General features: G+C 38.9%; 1 protein-coding gene across 3 annotated transcripts in view; it reads right to left on the reverse strand.

Annotated features, from left to right (window-relative positions):
- Positions 1-19,656, reverse strand: part of HECW2 (HECT, C2 and WW domain containing E3 ubiquitin protein ligase 2) — a 449,303-nt gene that overhangs the window by 79,064 nt on the left and 350,583 nt on the right. For all 3 annotated transcript variants that reach the window (XM_070769675.1, XM_070769668.1, XM_070769682.1), the window contains 3 exons: positions 9,191-9,325; positions 2,842-2,944; positions 496-592 (listed from right to left, as the gene is read on the reverse strand). In XM_070769675.1, coding sequence (XP_070625776.1) covers positions 496-592; positions 2,842-2,944; positions 9,191-9,325 — 335 coding nt within the window. The remainder of the gene's footprint in view (positions 1-495; positions 593-2,841; positions 2,945-9,190; positions 9,326-19,656) is intronic.

Here is a 19,656-nt window from a genome sequence, read left to right on the forward strand (position 1 = left end):
TGAAGAGTTGTTCAGAAGAGAGGGGTCATACAGGGGAATACCGGACTCTGGAGAGGATCAGATTTCTTCTTTGAGTTCCATTGTGTTTTTATTATGGAAAAATGTCAGTGCCAAGTCTAAGATTTTATGTCTCAATTCAATAAACATTATGCTACTTTTGCTTATTCATATTACATCCAAATAGTTAGTGTCTTACTATATTCATTATAGTCTACACATCTAGGACGCATTCTTGGCTGTGAAAGTTTGTTTCTTTTTCATATTCTTTAAAGATGGTTCTAGGTTCTTTAGTCAAATTCATTCAATTCTCATACTTAACAGCAAAAAGCCAGGACTGCACTGATCTGCTATTGGTGACGAAGTATTTGTTCACAAGATGCCTTTGTTCAGAATGCCAGAAAGCAAAAGTGAATCTCCAAGACGATTATCAGTGTTACTGAAGATTTAACAGTTGGGGCTTATGCAACTTGAATTAAATACCAATATTTTGGTTACCTGAGTGAGTGATTCCTGGTAAGATCAGGTTGACGTTCCTGCAGAATTTCAAAGATGTTGGGCTGGCGCAGAAATGCAACAATCTTGTCATTGTAAGCTGGAAAAAAAAAAAAAAAATATATATATATATATAGTATGTAACAATATTTTCAAATCTGTTAGTTTTATTCACATAAATCCAGACTTCTTTTGTTTTCCTGATTAATATTTCCTGTATTCAGAGTCATAGTTTAGAGCCCCTGTGCTGTGCTGTGCTTGGTTGCTCAGTTATGTCTGACTCTTTGAGATCCCATGGACTGTAGCTCACCAGGCTACTCTGTCCATGGGGATTCTCCAGACAAGAATACTGGAGTGGGTTGCCATGCCCTCCTCCAGGGGGTCTTTCTAACCTAGGGATCAAACCCAGGTCTCCCGCATTGCAGGCAGATTTTTTACTCTCTGAGCCACCAGGGAAGCCCAAGAATACTGGAGTGGGTAAGCCTATCCCTTCTCCAGGGGATCATCCCAACCTAGGAATCAAACCAGGGCCTCCTGCATTGCAGGCAGATTCTTTACCATCTGAGATACCAGGGAAGCCCTTAGAACCACTATAGATAACTAAATTCCAATTTGTGTCTGTCCTGCTGTATGAGTATTGGACATGTTAGGTGTGATTGATTTATGCACTCATTAAACTCATTTGATGAGCCATATTTATTATCAAATTGCAAGATGAGATCATCAACAAGATTCTAGATACTGACACTAATACTGATTCTAGACACTGAGACTTATCAATCTCATAAACAACTGCTAGAAACGGAAAGCCATCTTCTGATTAAATGTCAGCCACCCACAGGGGTAAAGAGGCAGAGCAAGAGTTGCCAACAGCAACTACTGAAATGCAGAGGCAAGCCATTCCCAAATTCTGGGTGGAAATAAATGCCACTAAGTCACAGGGTAGCTCTTTACCAAATCAACTACACCAACAGCTACAATAGAACCAGCATCATCAATTATGTACATAATATTTTAAAAGGAAAATCTATATCATAATTAAGGTTGGCTAATGTCTATAGAAATTTTAAATGTAATTAAAATTTATTAAAGGCTCTGCTAATATTCTTTTATCAAGAAAACTAACTTGCTTACTTAAGATAATTCATCTTCATTACATTTCTATTTCTAATCTGAAATATAGATACATTTAAATCACAGAACTGAGTATCTGAATCCTCAAACACCAGAGATTTCTAGTTCAGTTAATACTCCTGTGTTCATAAATATGATCAAGAAACATGCCTTACTTAAAAATATCAGTCAAAAGAAACATAATTCTCTAGTCATCTGCCACTTCAAATTTTAACTACATCATGCTTATCTTAAATGCGAATGAAATTTTAAAAAATACTATCTGCTAAAATGGAATCTCATTATTGAACTCAATGTGTCCTAACTGCACTTTTCACCACATATAAATAATAAACATACTTTTATAGTTGAAATCTTATCACTAGATTTTTACATTTCATCTAAGATCAGAGACTATATAATTTTTAAACTACAATTTTATAGTACTTAAAAATTCTATGTGTAGTATTTAGCATCAAATTGGTAATTATACAATAAAATATAGACTATTTGATTTCTACTCAGAATTTCTTCTTATATCAGTGGTTCTCAAACTTCTTTAGGACGTGTGCACTGCATTATATTTCACGGTAAATCTTTCTTTAAAAGATAAAACATTTAAGATAAAACCAGACAAATGAAGAGCTGCTCAAATTGAAGATGGAACAGCCCATTTGCCAGCCTATCCATTCCATCTACCTTAGGGACTCCAGGTTTGAAAACTGATCTACTTCAACCTCACCATTTTACTAACAACTCAAACTGTTCTTTAGGCCTACTGGCCTGTATTCATTTATATTTATTTTACAATTTTGGCACTTTTGCTATCTTGAATTTGCCACAAAACCCCTTAAGAATGTGCCCTCATGACTACTACAGGCTCACACACCATTTAAACTCTGTCTCAAGTATTGGATATATATTAAACAAATATGTTTGTCCAAATGCCTAATTTAAAATGGCCACACAACCCAGTTGCTTTAACAACCTATTTTTCCTTAACTTCAAGAATCCAGCATAAAGACTTCACACAGAAAAGGCAGAGTAGTATAAAAATTCTCAGCCTACAGGATTTTATAAGACATAAGTGTTTGATACTCAAATCAGTTTTTTAAGGATAATGCAACTGTTCCTCTGTTGTCAGAGAGGCTGACAACAGGGAAGCATCAGCAGAGAATGCGTGGTGCACACTGACATGAAAGCAAACATGAAGACTTTGAGGAAGAGGTGACATACCCACTGGAACCATGTCCTGGTACTGCGGCCTGCTGACTGTATTGAACGTACTCGACGGCCTGGGAAGAACTGGTGGTCCTGCATGTCGAGAATCTTCTCCTACCTGCAAACACAAGCAGTGTTTACATTCTACACTAAATCCCAGAGTACTTTACAACAGTATCCTAAGCCAAGTTGTTCAGAATACCGACAACAAGCATTGCTAAGTACCAACTGATCAGAACAGAGGCTAGCTTGAAGAGCGGACATAGGACTCTCAAAAGCTCTGCTTCAGTTGTTGAACTGAGGGGAGTGGTTGGGGTATCCATGTCCCTGAGAGGGGCCAGAGCTGTGACTACTGACCAAGCATAGAGAAGGAGCTCAATATGCCTATGGGGATGTAGATGCTAAATACATGTTCCTCTGAATTAACTTCTACCTGACCTACCTGTTGCAGGTCTGAACACAGACCTGCAACAATATATCAGAGAGAACACTTGGGTGCAACAGAATTCACTGGGGCAGTGCCAGGATATGCCTTCTTTTGGCTAAGCAAGTCAGGGAATCCCTTGCCTCAGCAGAGGAGGAGCTGAAGAGCAGCAGTCTTTGTGAGGGTTTCCGAGTTGAGTATTATCTTCTCAGAAGCAATTGTACATGCTTATTAGTGCACCCAGAGCAACAGCTCTTTCTGGTTTTAACCTCCCACACCAGCAAGCTAATCATAGCAGGTGTGGAGGAGCTAAATAGGGTTGCCCCAACCCAAATTAGTTTTTTTACCTACTATAGACTTAGAAACTCATATATATAAGTAGATAAACAAAAATGTCCATTAATAGTCTTACCAGAAAACTCTAACACCGCTTTAGCTTCTGTTTTAGCATTTTCCCCCCACGTTACAGAAATATTTCATGACAACAGTAGAACAATCATATGAGAGAGTTAAGAGAACAAGAGGCAAAATAACTTCCTGGATTTATAAATTTGTACATTTATTTTTTAATAAGTTTTTGTTTTATTTTTATATTTTTAAATTTTAGTTAATTTGTTTATTTTTAATTGGAGGATGACTGCTTTACAATATTGTGTTAGCTTCTGCCATATATCAACATGAATCAACCACAGGTGTACATATGTCCCCTCCTCCTGAGCCTCCCTCCCACCTCCCACTCCATCCCACCGTCTGGGTTATCACAGAGCACCAGATTTGAGCTCCCTGCATCCTACAGTAAATTTCCGCTGGCCATCTAATTCTACATATGGCAATGTACATGTCTCAAAGCTACTCTCTCAATTCATCCCACCCTCTCCTTCCCTTCTCGGGTCCACAAGTCTCTTCTCTGTGTCTGCGTCTCCACTGCTGCCCTGCAGATAGGTTCATCAGTACCGTCTTTCTAGATTCCATCTATATGTGTCAATATGCGATATCCGTCTTTCTCTTTCTGACTTACTTCACTCTGTATAGGCTTTAGGTTCATCCACCTTACTAGAACTGAGTCAAGCATGCTCCTTTTTATGTCTGAATAATATTCTGCTGTGTATATGTACCACGACTTCTTTATCCATTTATCTGTCAATGAACATCTAATTGTTTCCGTGTCTTAGCTAATGTAAACAGTGTTGTGATGAACAGTGGGGTACATGAGTCTTTTTCAATTATAGTTTCCTTAGGGTACATGGTCAGTAGTGGGATTATTGGGTCATGTGGTAGTTTTATTCCTAGTTTTTTAAGGAATCTCTATACTGTATGCAGGTCAAGAAGCAACAGTTAGAACTGGATATGGTACAACAGACTGGTTCCAAATTGGGAAAGGAGTACGTCAAGGCTATATATTGTCACCCTGCTTATTTAACTTATATGCAGAGTACATTATGAGAAATGCTAAGCTGGATGAAGCACAAGCTGGAATCAAGATTACTGGGAGAAATATCAATAACCTCAGATATGCAGATGACACCACCCTAATGGCAGAAAGCAAAGAGAAACCAAAGAGCCTCTTGATGAAAGTGAAAGGGGAGACTGAAAATGTTGGCTTAAAACTCAACATTCAGAAAACTAAGATCATGGCATCTGGTCCCATCACTTCATGGCAAATAGATGGGGAAATAATGGAAACAATGGCCATCATCAAAAAATCTGCAAACAATAAATGCTGGAGAGGGTATAGAGAAGAGGGAATCCTCTTGCACTGTTGGTGGGAGTGCAAGAGGATTCTTGCACTTGGGCTCCAAATTTTCTTGGGCTCCAAAATCACTGCAGATGGTAATTGCAGCCATGAAATTAAAAAACACTTGCCTCTTGGAAGAAAGGTTATGACCAACCTAGACAGTATATTAAAAAGCACAGACACTACTCTGTCAACAAAGGTACCTCTAGGCAAAGCTATGGTTTTTCCAGTAGTCATGTATGGATATGAGAGTTGGACTATAAAGAAAGCTGAGCGCGGAAGAACTGATGCTTTTGAACTGTGGTGTTAGAGAAGACTCTTGAGAGTCCCTTGGACTGCAAGGAGATCTAACCAGTCCATCCTAAATGAAATCAGTCCTGAATATTCACTGGAAGGACTGATGCTGAAGCTGAAACTCCAATACTTTGGCCACCTGATGCAAAGAACTGACTCATTGGAAAAGACCTTGATGCTGGGAAAGATTGAAGGCGGGAGGAGAAGGGAACAACAGAGGATGAGATAGCTGGATGGCATCACTGACTCAATGCACATGAGTTTGAGTAAGCTCTGGGAGTTGGTGATGGACAGGGAAGCCTGGCCTGCTGCAGTCCATGGGGTTGCAAAGAGTCAGACATGACTGAGCGACTGAACTAACTATACTGTTCTCCATAGTGGCTGTATTAATTTGCATTCCCACCAACAGTGCAAGAGGATTCCCTCTTCTCTATACCCTCTAAAGCATTTATTGTTTGCAGATTATTTGATGATGGCCATTCTGGCTGGTGTAAGGTGATACTCATTGTAGTTCTGATTTGCATTTCTCTAATAATGAGTGATACTGAGCATCTGTTCATGTATTTGTTAGTCATCTGTATGTCTTTGGAGAAATGTCTATTTAGGACTTCTGCCCACCTTTGGATGGGGCTGTTTGTTTTTCTGGTATTGAGTTGAATGAGTTGCTTGTATATTTTGGAGATTAATCCTTTGTCAGTTTTTTCACTTGCTATTATTTTCTCTCATTGTGAGCATTTTCTTTTCACCTTGTTGATAGTTTCCTTTGCTGTGCAAAAACTTTTAAGTTTAATTAGGCCCTGCTTGTTTATTATTGTTTTTATTTCCATTACTCTAGGAGGTGGGTCATAGAGGATCTTTCTGTGATTTATGTCAGAGTGTTTTATAAATGTTTTCCTCTAAGAGTTTAACAGTTTCTTTGAGTTTATCTTTGTGTATGTTTTTAGGAAGTGTTCAAATTTCATTGTTTTATACATAGCTGTCCAGTTTTCCCAGCACTACTTAATAAATCAGTACTTTTAAAATACAGTTTCTACTACTACCCACTCAAAGCCTCATAATCATTTTATCACATTGCTTCAGTTACGTGTTTGGTGGAGGTTTTTCTAAAGGCCCTAAAGTGAAAACGTTGTCCCCGTCCTTCACTGCCTGTTTATTCTTTAGAATGTTCTCACTCATTCTTCAAAGTGCAGTTCAAACAGCCTCTCCTCGATAAAGCTTTCCCTTCCCTTCAAGCTGATGTCAAATGCCACCTTCTCTGACTGCCATAGCACTTGGGGGACATTTTAAAAGCAGCTGCCATTATTAACAGTCTATAAAGCACTTTTCACTTGTATTGTTATTCATCTGGATTATAGTTTGTTTTATATATTCTCTCTGTCATTTTTTTGTATACCTCACATTAACCATGTTTCTACACTACTGGTGTTCAATAAGTATTCATTTGTTGGATGGAAGAGATACCCAAATTTCTACTACCTGGAATATTTGCTAAATGAGTCTAAGAGAATGGCTGGGAAGACTTGTGAATGTAACTAGAATTTTCCCACTGCACTTCTCTTGAGTTATTGGCTTTGAGAAATGAAGCCAGTATATACATGAAGCCAATGAAATCTCCTCTTGGGGGAGATTTTGATCATTAACTACATCTTGTTCATCATTCACCAAACTTATCGTTTCAATCTACCAATATATACTTTCCATTCTGTCAGTAGGGTGCCTTTTGTCATCATTTCCTAGAATAGTCAAAGTTCTTCTTGACACCCTGCTTCTTCAAGCCAGACCATCAGTCTGTGGGCAAGCCATGATAGATGTGCAATTACTACAGGATGTGCATGCTTCCAACAGCTGGGCCAGAAGGCACATTCACCTCAAAGGTTTAACAATGCTGGGGCTAAATGCTGAGACTTCATAGGGTCATCTTAGTGCCACTGCTCAGTTTCCATCCACAAGAAGAAAAATTGTCATTCAAATTTTAAGGTGGATCTTAGTATCCTTACTACTAGACCATGAAAATAATTCGAATTCTGAGGCAGAAGAGTTGAAAGAAAGTATAAATAAAGTTACTAATCTCTCGCACGTTGTTCTGATCAGACTGAACAGTCAGCATCATATGGTGGAGTGGAGATAAGGCAAGTGTCTAAAGGGCACAGGTTGTGTGATAAAACCAGGCACGGCCCTAATATGCTACATATGATGTACAAAGTCCAAAGGTAAGAGGTCTATACTGCTTTTTAGGTGAATGTATTAGCATCGTCCAGTTTACCACTAATGGTTTATATGACAGCCAGGTAGAGATTTATTAGCTACTCATAAAACATACATATTTTTGTGCATACCTCATCCTGCAATATATTTATATATCATTTTTATATGAGCTTCTTGTGTGTACTCGTCTATGTCTGCACTTTTAACCAGCAAACACACGTGATCCTTACAGCCAGTATGTAAATCATGAGGGGAAATTCCAAGAGTGGAATTCTGGTAAATCAAATCCAGTTATTTATTGCATTCATAATCTTTTCTTATAATAGAAGCTACAAAAATATTTGACATACAATATAATACTGAAAAGATGATACGCTCATAGACAAAACCTGGAAAAGGAATGCAGGAAAAGAATCTTAATTCTACTCGTCTAAGGGAATTTTTATGGCATTGAAACATGTATAATATCATGTACGAAACGAGTCGCCAGTCCAGGTTCGATGCACGATACTGGATGCTTGGGGCTGGTGCACTGGGACGACCCAGAGGGAGGGTATGGGGAGGGAGGAGGGAGGAGGGTTCAGGATGGGGAACACAGGTATACATGTGGCAGATTCATTTCGATATTTGGCAAAACTAATACAATATTGTAAAGTTTAAAAAATAAATAAATAAATAAAATACAAAAAAAAAAAGAAACAATGTATATAAAGTGATGATATATGACATTCAAAGCATAAGTCTATTGTTGCTGTTGGTCAGTCACTAAGCCGTGTCTGACTCTTGCAACTCCACGTCCTGTGTATAGCACACCAGGCTTTTCTGTCCTTCACTATCTCCTGGAGTTTGCTCAAATTCATGTTCATTGAGTTGATGATGCTACCTAACCATCTCACCCTCTATTGCCCTCTTGTCTTGTACTGAGGAGAGAATATTTGACATAAAACATTCTTCTTTTATTTATTTAACCTGCAACCGAAAAAGGGAAACAGAAAGAGAGTATTCCTTTTTTCTGTTCTTTTTTGGTTAGGTTATTGGAGAGCCCTCATGTGGTTACCCTGGGTCACTGCAAACCAGCAAAGTAGAGTACAGTAGAGCTTTTAATTCTGCCCATTTTCTCCGGGCATTTCATGTATAGAAATCAACTCTCTTATATACCCTAATTTTAAAGAAGATTAGAGAGGATCACAACCTCATAGCTTAGGCCGGAGATTTTCATCTAATCCCACAATCCTCACTTAAGAAATGTCCCTACCTTTAACCCAATTTTAATCCCCAATTAAAATCTCAGGGACAGAGAAGCCTGGCAGGCTACAGTCGCAAAAGTCAGACACGACTGAGTGACGGAGCAAAAGCTATGTTCATTTCTTCCTATGAAGTTGCTATCAGGTATGCCAAAGGGCTCCCCATCACCCTCTCTTGAACACTGTATTGCATTATGAATCTTCTCTCATCACCCACTGAACTTTAAAAAAAAAAAAATCTAATTTCTTCAACCTTTCCTCTAATGTCTTACTTTTAAATTTGCAATTTAGGTTCTATTTGTTTCCAGAGAAGCCCTGTCAACATTCCAGTACTTTTCAGCCTCCAAATGACAGCCTCAAACTAGAAAAACAAAGCAATATGAAAGAGCCAGCAGAATTCAATAAATCCCACATCCTGCATTCCTACCAACCAACAGGTCACTTGCTACAGCTGGGACTCACCTCGCCTGCGCTGTGGCTGCGCTGCCGGGTCAGGTGTTGTCGATGCACCAGTGCGCTCGTGGGTCTGCTGCTCTGAAGCGGGAGTCGGGGATCGATGAAAGTGGTGGTTCGGGAGTTGTGGTCAACAAAAAATGCCTAGGAAGCAATCCACTGAGTCAACAGTCCATACATGCCACAGACTTGTCCTATCGTTTCACACATTCAGGAAGAGACCCACTTTGCAGCAATAACCTTAGCTCTGTTTTCTCGTAATTTCAAATCTTCGGGAGAATTACTCCTTCCTCCCTCGGGACAGACCAGAACACAGGAAGCAACGCTTAGACTGGATTCAGAGTGAAGAGAGCAGGAAGGAACATGGCCCCTGTGTTTAGGAAATATTCTTAAGAGACAGTCATCAAGTTAGGATCTTAGAAAAAAATCACCTGATTGGACATTTGGGCTTCTCTTAATTGATGCTAAGTGCATACTGCTATGGGATATTACCAAGTTCTTCTTTCAAACATCACTGACTTCTCTTTTCCTTTTATGCAATCAGCTACCAAGTCCTCCCCCCATTTTCCCAATATAGAGTCTCCTCTATTTCTCCCATCCCAGCCTGGCTACCATTCATTCCATTATTTCAGGACTTTCTCTTAAATGTAAAATTATTAATAGTTTCTCGGTTGTTTCACATCTCTAACAACCTTGATTCACTGAATTCGCACATCACTATGAGAATATATTTTTCTAAAAGCTTTGACTATATCTCCACTCCAATCCAAAACCTCTACTGGCTACCTGTTATCTACAAAAAAAAAAAAAAAAAAAAAAAATTCCAACCCTTTGGTCACTTTCTAAGACTCTTTAAAGTCTCCTTATTTGCTCTTCAGTTTCGTCATCAGTTACACATCTAAATTCTATCACATTCAATGACTCTGGGCAAGTCACTTAAGTTCTCTGGGCTACAGATTTCTTATAAAAACATGTCTCCTTCTCTCCCTCATCCATAACAAATATTTCTCCCCCATAATGTGACAGGAGGGAGGAACCATGTCTGACACATTTACTGCAGAATCCCTAGTGACATGAAATCATGAATGAGCATAAGCCATTTCCCTCAGTTTCGCAGTAAAGTCTGCAAGCAATGTAGAAAGGCCTTTAAAAATTCTTTTTAATTCTAACGCTCTTCACAAGAGCTATTTTTCATTATCAGTAAGAACCAAATGGTAGTAAGTTTTCAAAGAAAAATTCATTCAAGGCAATAATGAAGCCCATTATCTCAAGGACAATTAAAAATGTAAGTTTTCCATGACCAGGTAAAGTTAATTAGGTCATCAAAGATAAAAAGAACTATTAGGAAAGCCTGGAAACTCACTACTGATTAAAATGTCAGGACACAAGCTATGTGTCAAATAACCTAAATGAGCAAAATAGAACTGACAACTCAAACTGATGGAGCTCCTTTAACAAAGTACTATACCTTAAAGACTAGGAAAGAACATCTCTAGAAAAATCCCAGGGGCAGATGGTATATTTATGCCAATTTAAATAATCACCTTTCCATTATGAAACAAAATGTTTCTGCAGATACAGAATCAGGGAACAGGGCACAACAATCTGTAAGTAGCTCCCAAATAGGCAGAAAATGACTTCTTTAAAAAATAACTTTAAGTAGAAAGTGCACTAGAAACAAAGCAGAGAAATAACCAGAACCAGAATCCTTGTTGGCCCTTTTCTCAATGTCTGATTTCTAGGTACAAAGATTAGATTAAATGGAAGTCGTGTAGGAGATGGTGTCATCAACCTTATATCCCTGGGTAATGTTCCCTTTTTTCATAACCTACCAGGTGGAATGTCTTACTTCTCTGATCCTGTTAAAAAAAAAAGTACATGAATTGTAAACCCTACACAGGTTTGTATTGACAGGCTCTGGTCTCAAATGTGACACCAGTTCCTGTTTGATTTGAGCTTCTAATCAATATCTGGATATTACTTCTGCCACTATTTAAAATGTCCTAAAATAGAAATTCAATTATTTTTATAAGTAGACATTTCAAAATAATATCATATCAATCTCACATCCTCTTTAAGAAGATTAAGCTCTTATTACTTACAACAATACTATGAACCATGCTAAGGGGAAAATGCAAAGAGTATGAAAATAGGATTGCCTTCTTACTCTACCTAATTTCTTAGGCATGTTTTGAAGGTGCAGGCGGCCGTTTAGAGGTAACAATGATGCACTTGTAATTGTAAGGACAAATGGGTGTGTCCATCTAGGTCAGTTGTGATTTACATGGAGTGCCACAGTATAATTTGATGTTAAGAGGCTTGTCTAAAATCCATTCTCTAAAGAATTATACTGTAAATGCCTTCAGGGTAGGGACTCCTTACTCACCCTGTTCTCTCTGATAGATTTTAGGGTTACATCTGGGAGAAAGAGGGTGCTCAGAAAATAAACTTCCAAAAACTTGAATAGCAGACTCTTGACCAAAATACAAGAAGACAAATGACAATGAACTAACCAAGTATTAAAAATCACTAATAGATGGAGAAATATACCATGTTCATGGATTGGAAGAATCAATGTAGCGAAAATGAGTATACTACCCAAAGCAATTTATAGATTCAACGCAATCCCTATCAAGCTACCAACAGTATTCTTCACAGAGCTAGAACAAATAATTTCACAATTTGTATGGAAAAACAAAAAACCTCGAATAGCCAAAGCGATCTTGAGAAAGAAGAATGGAACTGGAGGAATCAACCTACCTGACTTCAGGCTCTACTACAAAGCCACAGTTATCAAGACAGTATGGTACTGGCACAAAGACAGAAATATAGATCAATGGAACAAAATAGAAAGCCCAGAGATAAATCCATGCACATATGGACACCTTATCTTTGACAAAGGAGGCAAGAATATACAATGGATTAAAGACAATCTCTTTAACAAGTGGTGCTGGGAAAACTGGTCAACCACTTGTAAAAGAATGAAACTAGACCACTTTCTAACACCATACACAAAAATAAACTCAAAATGGATTAAAGACCTAAACGTAAGACCAGAAACTATAAAACTCCTAGAGGAGAACATAGGCAAAACACTCTCTGACATACATCACAGCAGGATTCTCTATGACCCACCTCCCAGAATATTGGAAATAAAAGCAAAAATAAACAAATGGGACCTAATTAACCTTAAAAGCTTCTGCACATCAAAGGAAACTATTAGCAAGGTGAAAAGACAGCCTTCAGAATGGGAGAAAATAATAGCAAATGAAGCAACCGACAAACAACTAATCTCAAAAATATACAAGCAACTCCTACAGCTCAACTCCAGAAAAATAAACGACCCAATCAAAAAATGGGCCAAAGAACTAAATAGACATTTCTCCAAAGAAGACATACAGATGGCTAACAAACACATGAAAAGATGCTCAACATCACTCATTATCAGAGAAATGCAAATCAAAACCACTATGAGGTACCATTTCATACCAGTCAGAATGGCTGCGATCCAAAAGTCTACAAATAATAAATGCTGGAGAGGGTGTGGAGAAAAGGGAACCCTCTTACACTGTTGGTGGGAATGCAAACTAGTACAGCCACTATGGAGAACAGTGTGGAGATTCCTTAAAAAACTGGAAATAGAACTGCCTTATGATCTAGCAATCCCACTGCTGGGCATACACACTGAGGAACCAGAAGGGAAAGAGACACGTGTACCCCAATGTTCATCGCAGCACTGTTTATAATAGCCAGGACATGGAAGCAACCTAGATGTCCATCAGCAGATGAATGGATAAGAAAGCAGTGGTACATATACACAATGGAGTATTACTCAGCCATTAAAAAGAATACATTTGAATCAGTTCTAATGAGGTGGATGAAACTGGAGCCTATTATACAGAGTGAAGTAAGCCAGAAGGAAAAACATAAATACAGTATACTAACGCATATATATGGAATTTAGGAAGATGGTAACAATAACCCGGTGTACGAGACAGCAAAAGAGACAGTGATGTATAGAACAGTCTTATGGACTCTGTGGGAGAGGGAGAGGGTGGGAAGATTTGGGAGAATGACATTGAAACATGTAAAATATCATGTAAGAAACGAGTTGCCAGTCCAGGTTCGATACACGATACTGGATGCTTGGGGCTAGTGCACTGGGACGACCCAGAGGGATGGTATGGGGAGGGAGGAGGGAGGAGGGTTCATGATGGGGAACACATGTATACCTAAAAAGAAAAAAAAAAAAAAAAGAAAGAAAAAAATAAATAAATAAATAAAAATCATGTTTTTTGAAAAAATAAGCATAGAAAGACTGACAAGTTTGAGAAAAACAAATGAGAGAAGTGTGTGTGTATGTGTGTGTGTGTTGGGTAAAACATGTGGAGAACTGAAGACTGCTGCTACTGCTACTGCTAAGTCACTTCAGTTGTGTCCCACTCTGTTCGACCCCATAGATGGCAGCCCACCAGGCTCTGCAGTCCCTGGGATTCTCCAGGCAAGAACACTGGAGTGGGTTGCCATTGCCTTCTCCATTGTGTGAAAGTGAAAAGTGAAAGTAAATTCGCTCAGTGGAGTCCGACTTGTAGCGACCCCATGGACTGCAGCCTACCAGGCTCCTCCATCCATGGGATTTTTCTAGGCAAGAGTACTGGAGTGGCTTGCCATTGCCTTCTCCGAACTGAAGACTACAAAACCACAAATAAGATAGAAGGTTTCAAAATATCTCAAATGGACATGTATAAACTACCAAGTTAAACCTTGAGAAGTCGAAGACAAAGTAGTGATTAAATGCTTGCGATCCAGAAAGACAAGCCTGGGTCTGAGCCCTAGCTCCACCACTTACTAGTGGCATAACCTTGGGCAAACTACTTTTCTTTAAACCACAATTTCTTTTCTGTTAAATAGGGACAGTAATGCCTACATCAAACAAAGGTAAAATGAGATGGTTCATAGAAATTTTTGAACATAGTCTCTGTGACCCCTTAAATGTGACTATTATTACTATTATTATTACTAATAATAGTTTTAACTTCTCAGACATTTTTCTAAAGATCATAATTTTTCTCCCTACAGTCTATACACCAAGCTCAAAAAAATGGAGAACCAGTAAAACTGTACTTCCAGGCTCCTTCTAGCTCTGTATGGCCTAGATTACATTCTGGCCAATGAGATGTAAACAGAGTGCCACGTGATACTTCTGGACAACCTCCTTACAAGGAGATTTTCACAAGGTGAAGTCTTCTTCTGTTCTTCATCCATTTAGCTTCCTAAAACAAAGATGTGAACCAAACAGAGCTCCAGCAGCCATACTGAACCTTGAAGAGTTTGGCTTTAGTAAGACTGAGTGGCTAAGCAAAAAACCGTAAGGAGCTAGGCTCTTACAATTTAAGGAACCACCCTAAAACCTACAGAGTACCTACCTCTGAACTTCTTCATATGAGAGAATAAAATCTTGCATATTAAACTTAGTACAGGTTTCTGTCACAGGGTAGCCAAACCAAATCCTAACTGATGCACTGTCTCAGCACAGATGAACATAGAAGCCAGCCACCACCATTATAAATAAGATTTTTCATTACTTCATAAATAATGATGTCTTATTGTTGTTCACCTTCAATACAGTTGGATAATGGTTCGAGGTTTAAGTGAAACGTAGGGCTGGGAAAGTATAAAGCTGAGATTTGAATCCATCTTCCTGACTCCAAAGCCCAGTGAGCAGTGCCTCCTTCCCCTCTCATCTTTTCTTATTTCTCTTTTTTTCCCATTCTTTCTTCCTCCTATTTTTCTTTTTGATGTTCTTCCTACTTTCTTCACACCTCACATAGTACTTGAGTTTAGCAAAACATTTACATATTTATTGAATTAGGCCGACAATAACATTCACTTTCAACACTGACAAGCCCACTACTGATGCTGGACAGCAAACGGTACTTCCTCCGCACAGTCCGCGGACTGCTCCCCTGCTGGAGACAGCGCTGTGGGTGGGGAGAGGTGCTAGTCTGTATTCCACAAGGGGCTCCGATTCAGAGAAGACGGAATGTGTGTATTGTTTGCATGAGCTTTTTAAGTCTGCCAGATACTTGGGGGGAAGTCCCTGTGAAGACCTGTATGGAAGCCACGCCTAGTGAACTAGCACTAAGGGCAGCACCAGGAAGCAGCTTCTCTGAGCATGCGCTGTGCTCTCTCTGTTAACTGTGCGACCCTGGACAGTGCTTTGCTACCTCCACTCCAAGGAGATGACTCAAATCCCAACTGAGGTGTGGGAAATGCATTCTACTTTAACATGAAGAGGAAAGCATAAATAAATACCACCCAAAATTTAGGCTTGCCATTTCTATTTGTGATGCACAAATCAATTATGTCACAAAAGTAGATCACGTTCCCACAGGATATCCTAAGTAGCTCAAGTCAGTAACAAAGCTGACTGACTACTTTTCTTTTTCTTTTTTTAATTTAATTTGGGTCACTTTTTATGTCATTATTCTTGAGTGGTCTGCTTTTATTTATGAAATTTTCTACCAGGTATTAATAAATACTGCCTGAGTAAACAGTATGTTGAGAATGCAGACCACATCGAAAAAGCAATTGTATCCAAAAATGAATCTTTTTCAGATTAGCCACTAGCTAAGCAAATTTTGAAAACATAGAGTCTCTACTGTTAAGTTTCATTAAGGAAATTCACTCAAGCTTTCCCGTGCTGGACCAACTAGAACTAACAATATAATAAAAAACTGAAAGGAATGCAAATATCCAAATTCAAATCTCATTTTAAAAACTTCTACCCTTTCACTGCTTCAGGGCATGGTCAGAGTTAGAAAATATGAGCTGGTTGGAGCCAAGTGGTATTTTAGTGAGGCCAAACAAAATACACTTCTCTCTTTACACAATTCTTTTTTTAAGTTTCTATTATTTTAAGAAAAGAAAAAGCCATCAGTATTTGTGAAGAAATACCAACCTGAGGCTCAACAAATCTAAGTCACAGAAGTTTGAAATTGTTTCCACTTAACATTTTGCCAAACCAGGAATCCATATTAAAAGACCATGTAAACAAAATAAAACAAAAAGCACTTGTAACTATGCTACAGGAAGACATCAAATCTTCTTTCTTTCCCTAAAAGAACGACAGTTTAAAGATTAGACATGCTACATACTGAATCTGTTCTAACTTCTACTTTATCAACTCTATAAAATATTAAAATGCTCAAAAAAGTTAATTGTAATCTAATTTCTATAAAGACTTTAATTTACTCACACATTCTCTCCCTTCCAAAATATAAATCTCCTCTCAGCTCCTGGTCCCCTGTCTAGCATTTCCCCAATTATAGGAATAAACATGCTATTATTTTCTCTATATTATATCCCAGACAGATTTCTGTTACCAAATGATAGATGAAAAGACCTGAATGATATAGTTTATTATAAGTAAAAAACAATCATGCTAACATTTTCTACCTTTTGGTTCATTTGAAGGAATGAGTGGTCCTAAATGTCTCATGGCATCTGTATCAATCACAAAAAAGCTAAAGAAAGTTATTTTGTTAAATTGTTATGATCAGAGAGCTAAAGTTGAGAGAAAAACAGGGACACAAGGCACTGGGTTAGAGTTCTGGAAACAGCTGATCAGTTAGTAGATGTGGATAAGTAAAACATTCCCCACACTTCATACATAAATGTTAGCTCAAGGCAGGGCGGGGCAGGGCGGAGGCAGATTTTATGTGTTGGGAGTGGTGGTATTTAGGTATTGAGACATATAATACAGGGAAGTCAGTGACATGCTGGGGATGGCTTGGACCAGATTCCATGAACTCATGGTGAAATTTCAAGGAATTATGGTAGCTGGTTGACGATGATGCTGGCAGCCTGAAATTGGCTATGGTGAGAGAATTTACACCATGGAAAATGGCAAATGCTACAGATCAGCCCTCTTCCCCACCACCCCTAAGGAGCTGGTTGCTAAGCATTTACCACTACAGAAAACCAAGGATGAAGTTATCCAAATCAGTACATTTTAGGTAATACAGAAGGGCATTACCATGAAATCTGAAGATAGTATACTACATTTTTTATAAAGATCCAATGCTGGTCAGAGGACAACTCTTTAAAAGCAAAAGGCAAAGGCCATCTTCATATTTGAGCAATTCCTTCAAGACTCCATGGTACTAGCATTTTATTCAAAAATACATTCGCAAAACCAAACTCTGCTCTAGTCTCTCATTCAGAAAGGTATACAGCCTCAGAAGATTATTCACTTCAGCCTCTTTGTGCATTTGCATGGGTTACTTTTTGGTCTAACAAGTTTGTACCCCTTACAAATAAGCAAGAGATCCTCTAAAAGTGTGCTATATAAAGGTTAATTTCATTTCTACTTGGAATGCTATGTAATTGGAGGTGATTAAACCAGATCACCGGTCCGTCTAGTCAAGGCTATGGTTTTTCCAGTGGTCATGTATGGATGTGAGAGTTGGACTGTTAAGAAAGCTGAGCGCTGAAGAATTGATGCTTTTGAACTGTGGTATTGGAGAAGACTCTTGAGAGTCCCCTGGACTGCAAGGAGATCCAACCAGTCCATTCTAAAGGAGATTGGTCCTGGGTGTTCATTGGAAGGACTGATGCTAAAGCTGAAACTCCAATACTTTGGCCACCTCATGCGAAAAGTTGACTCATTGGAAAAGACTCTGATACTGGGAGGGATTGGGGGCAGGAGGAGAAGGGGACGACAGAGGATGAGATGGCTGGATGGCATCACCGACTCGATGGACATGAGTTTGGGTGAACGCCGGGAGTTGGTGATGGACAGGGAGGCCTGGCGTGCTGCGATTCATGGGGTCGCAAAGAGTCGGACACGACTGAGCGACTGAACTGATTGACTGATTGACTGAAACCAGATCACCACCACAAAGTTATTAGTTGTTTCAAAGTACTTAAAGGGATGCACCACAAAAATAAGAAATACAGTGCTCTAATAGACAAAAAAAGAAAAAACAAAACATAGTTTTCTAAGTGTAGAACTTACTGAGCTAAAAGACTTTTGGGATTCACTTGAAACCTCCAAATATTAAGTTGCATTATACTCATTAAGATGAACCTGACCTAATAAACTGTGGCCATGAGCTTCATATAGGATTAAAACCAAAGTCTATGTCATCACTTGGGCAACTTCTCCAGCCACATAGAGAGTATGGTAAAATGAGAATCCTCAAGCAGGCTAGGACTATGGTAACTTTCATGGTACAAATATCTTCTCTCTTCTAAAAATCTATCCTAACCAAAACTGCTACTTGTCATGGTTATTCTACTTGCCAAGTTGAATATTCAGACCATGCTGATACTCAACTCCCCAATCTGACATCCAAAGTCACAATGTTCTAGAGTTACAAAGCTTGGCTTTACAAAGCTTTGGGATAGGACACTTCACATTAAATAAGCAGATGGTTACCATTTTACATTTTTCTTTAAAGAACCCATAACATTTATATCACTTTTTTTAAAGTCCACAGTTTCTTAGCATTTCAATTTAGGCTCGAGTAGAATGATCTGGGCAAAGCACCTGTGAGAGTGCCCCACAGTACTCTACTGTTTGACAGTTCAAAACAAAAAGCAGGAAAAAAGGGTTATTCCATATTTGCCATCTGAAAGGGGAGACAAAAAATAAATAACACTTTTTCCAAAAACTAAACCAAACAATAAGTTCACTACATAAATTTAGGAAATATCAAGCTTTGTCATAACTTTCTAACCGTCCATGTCTTTTGTATCATTCTCTCTGTCATCCTTAACGCTCTGCAACAGTGCTTCGACAGATTTCACTCCACTGATACTGATCTGTGATGGTTAATTTCATGTGTTAACTGGGCCAGTGAGTGCCAAACAATATTCTGGATGTGTCTGTTGGTGTTTCTGGAAGACATATCTTTCAATCAGTAGCCTGAGTTAAACAGATGGCCCTCCCCAGTGTGGGTGAAAGTGAAAGTGTTAGTCTCTGCGACCCCATGGAATGTAGCCCTCCAGGCTCCTCTGTTAATGGGATTCTCCAGGCAAGAATACTGGAGTGGGTTGCCATGCCTTCCTTCAGGGGATCTTCCCGACCCAGGGATCAAACCCAGGTCTCCTGCGTTGCAGGCAAATTCTTTACCATTTGAGCTACCTGGGAAGCCCTCCAATGTGGATGGGCCTCATAAAATCATTGAAGGTCAAAAGTCTGAGTAAGAGGGACCTGCTCTGGCCTGACTGAGTAGGAACATTGGCGTTTTCTTGAGTCTTGAGTCGTGAGCCTGCTGGGTTTTGTATTGGATCTTATACCATCAGCTCATGTGTGTGTGTGTGTGTGTGTGTGTGTGTGTGTGTGCGCGCGCACGCGCACACGCGCTTGTATCTAATACATGGTTTCTCAATATTTTCCCATTACTTCTTCAAAGGAACAAAACATACCCACTCAGGATGTGTTCTTTTTTCCACTTCTTTACGTTAGG

Source organism: Bos indicus, chromosome 2, assembly GCF_029378745.1.
Source record: "Bos indicus isolate NIAB-ARS_2022 breed Sahiwal x Tharparkar chromosome 2, NIAB-ARS_B.indTharparkar_mat_pri_1.0, whole genome shotgun sequence".
NCBI classification, from domain to species: domain Eukaryota; kingdom Metazoa; phylum Chordata; class Mammalia; order Artiodactyla; family Bovidae; genus Bos; species Bos indicus.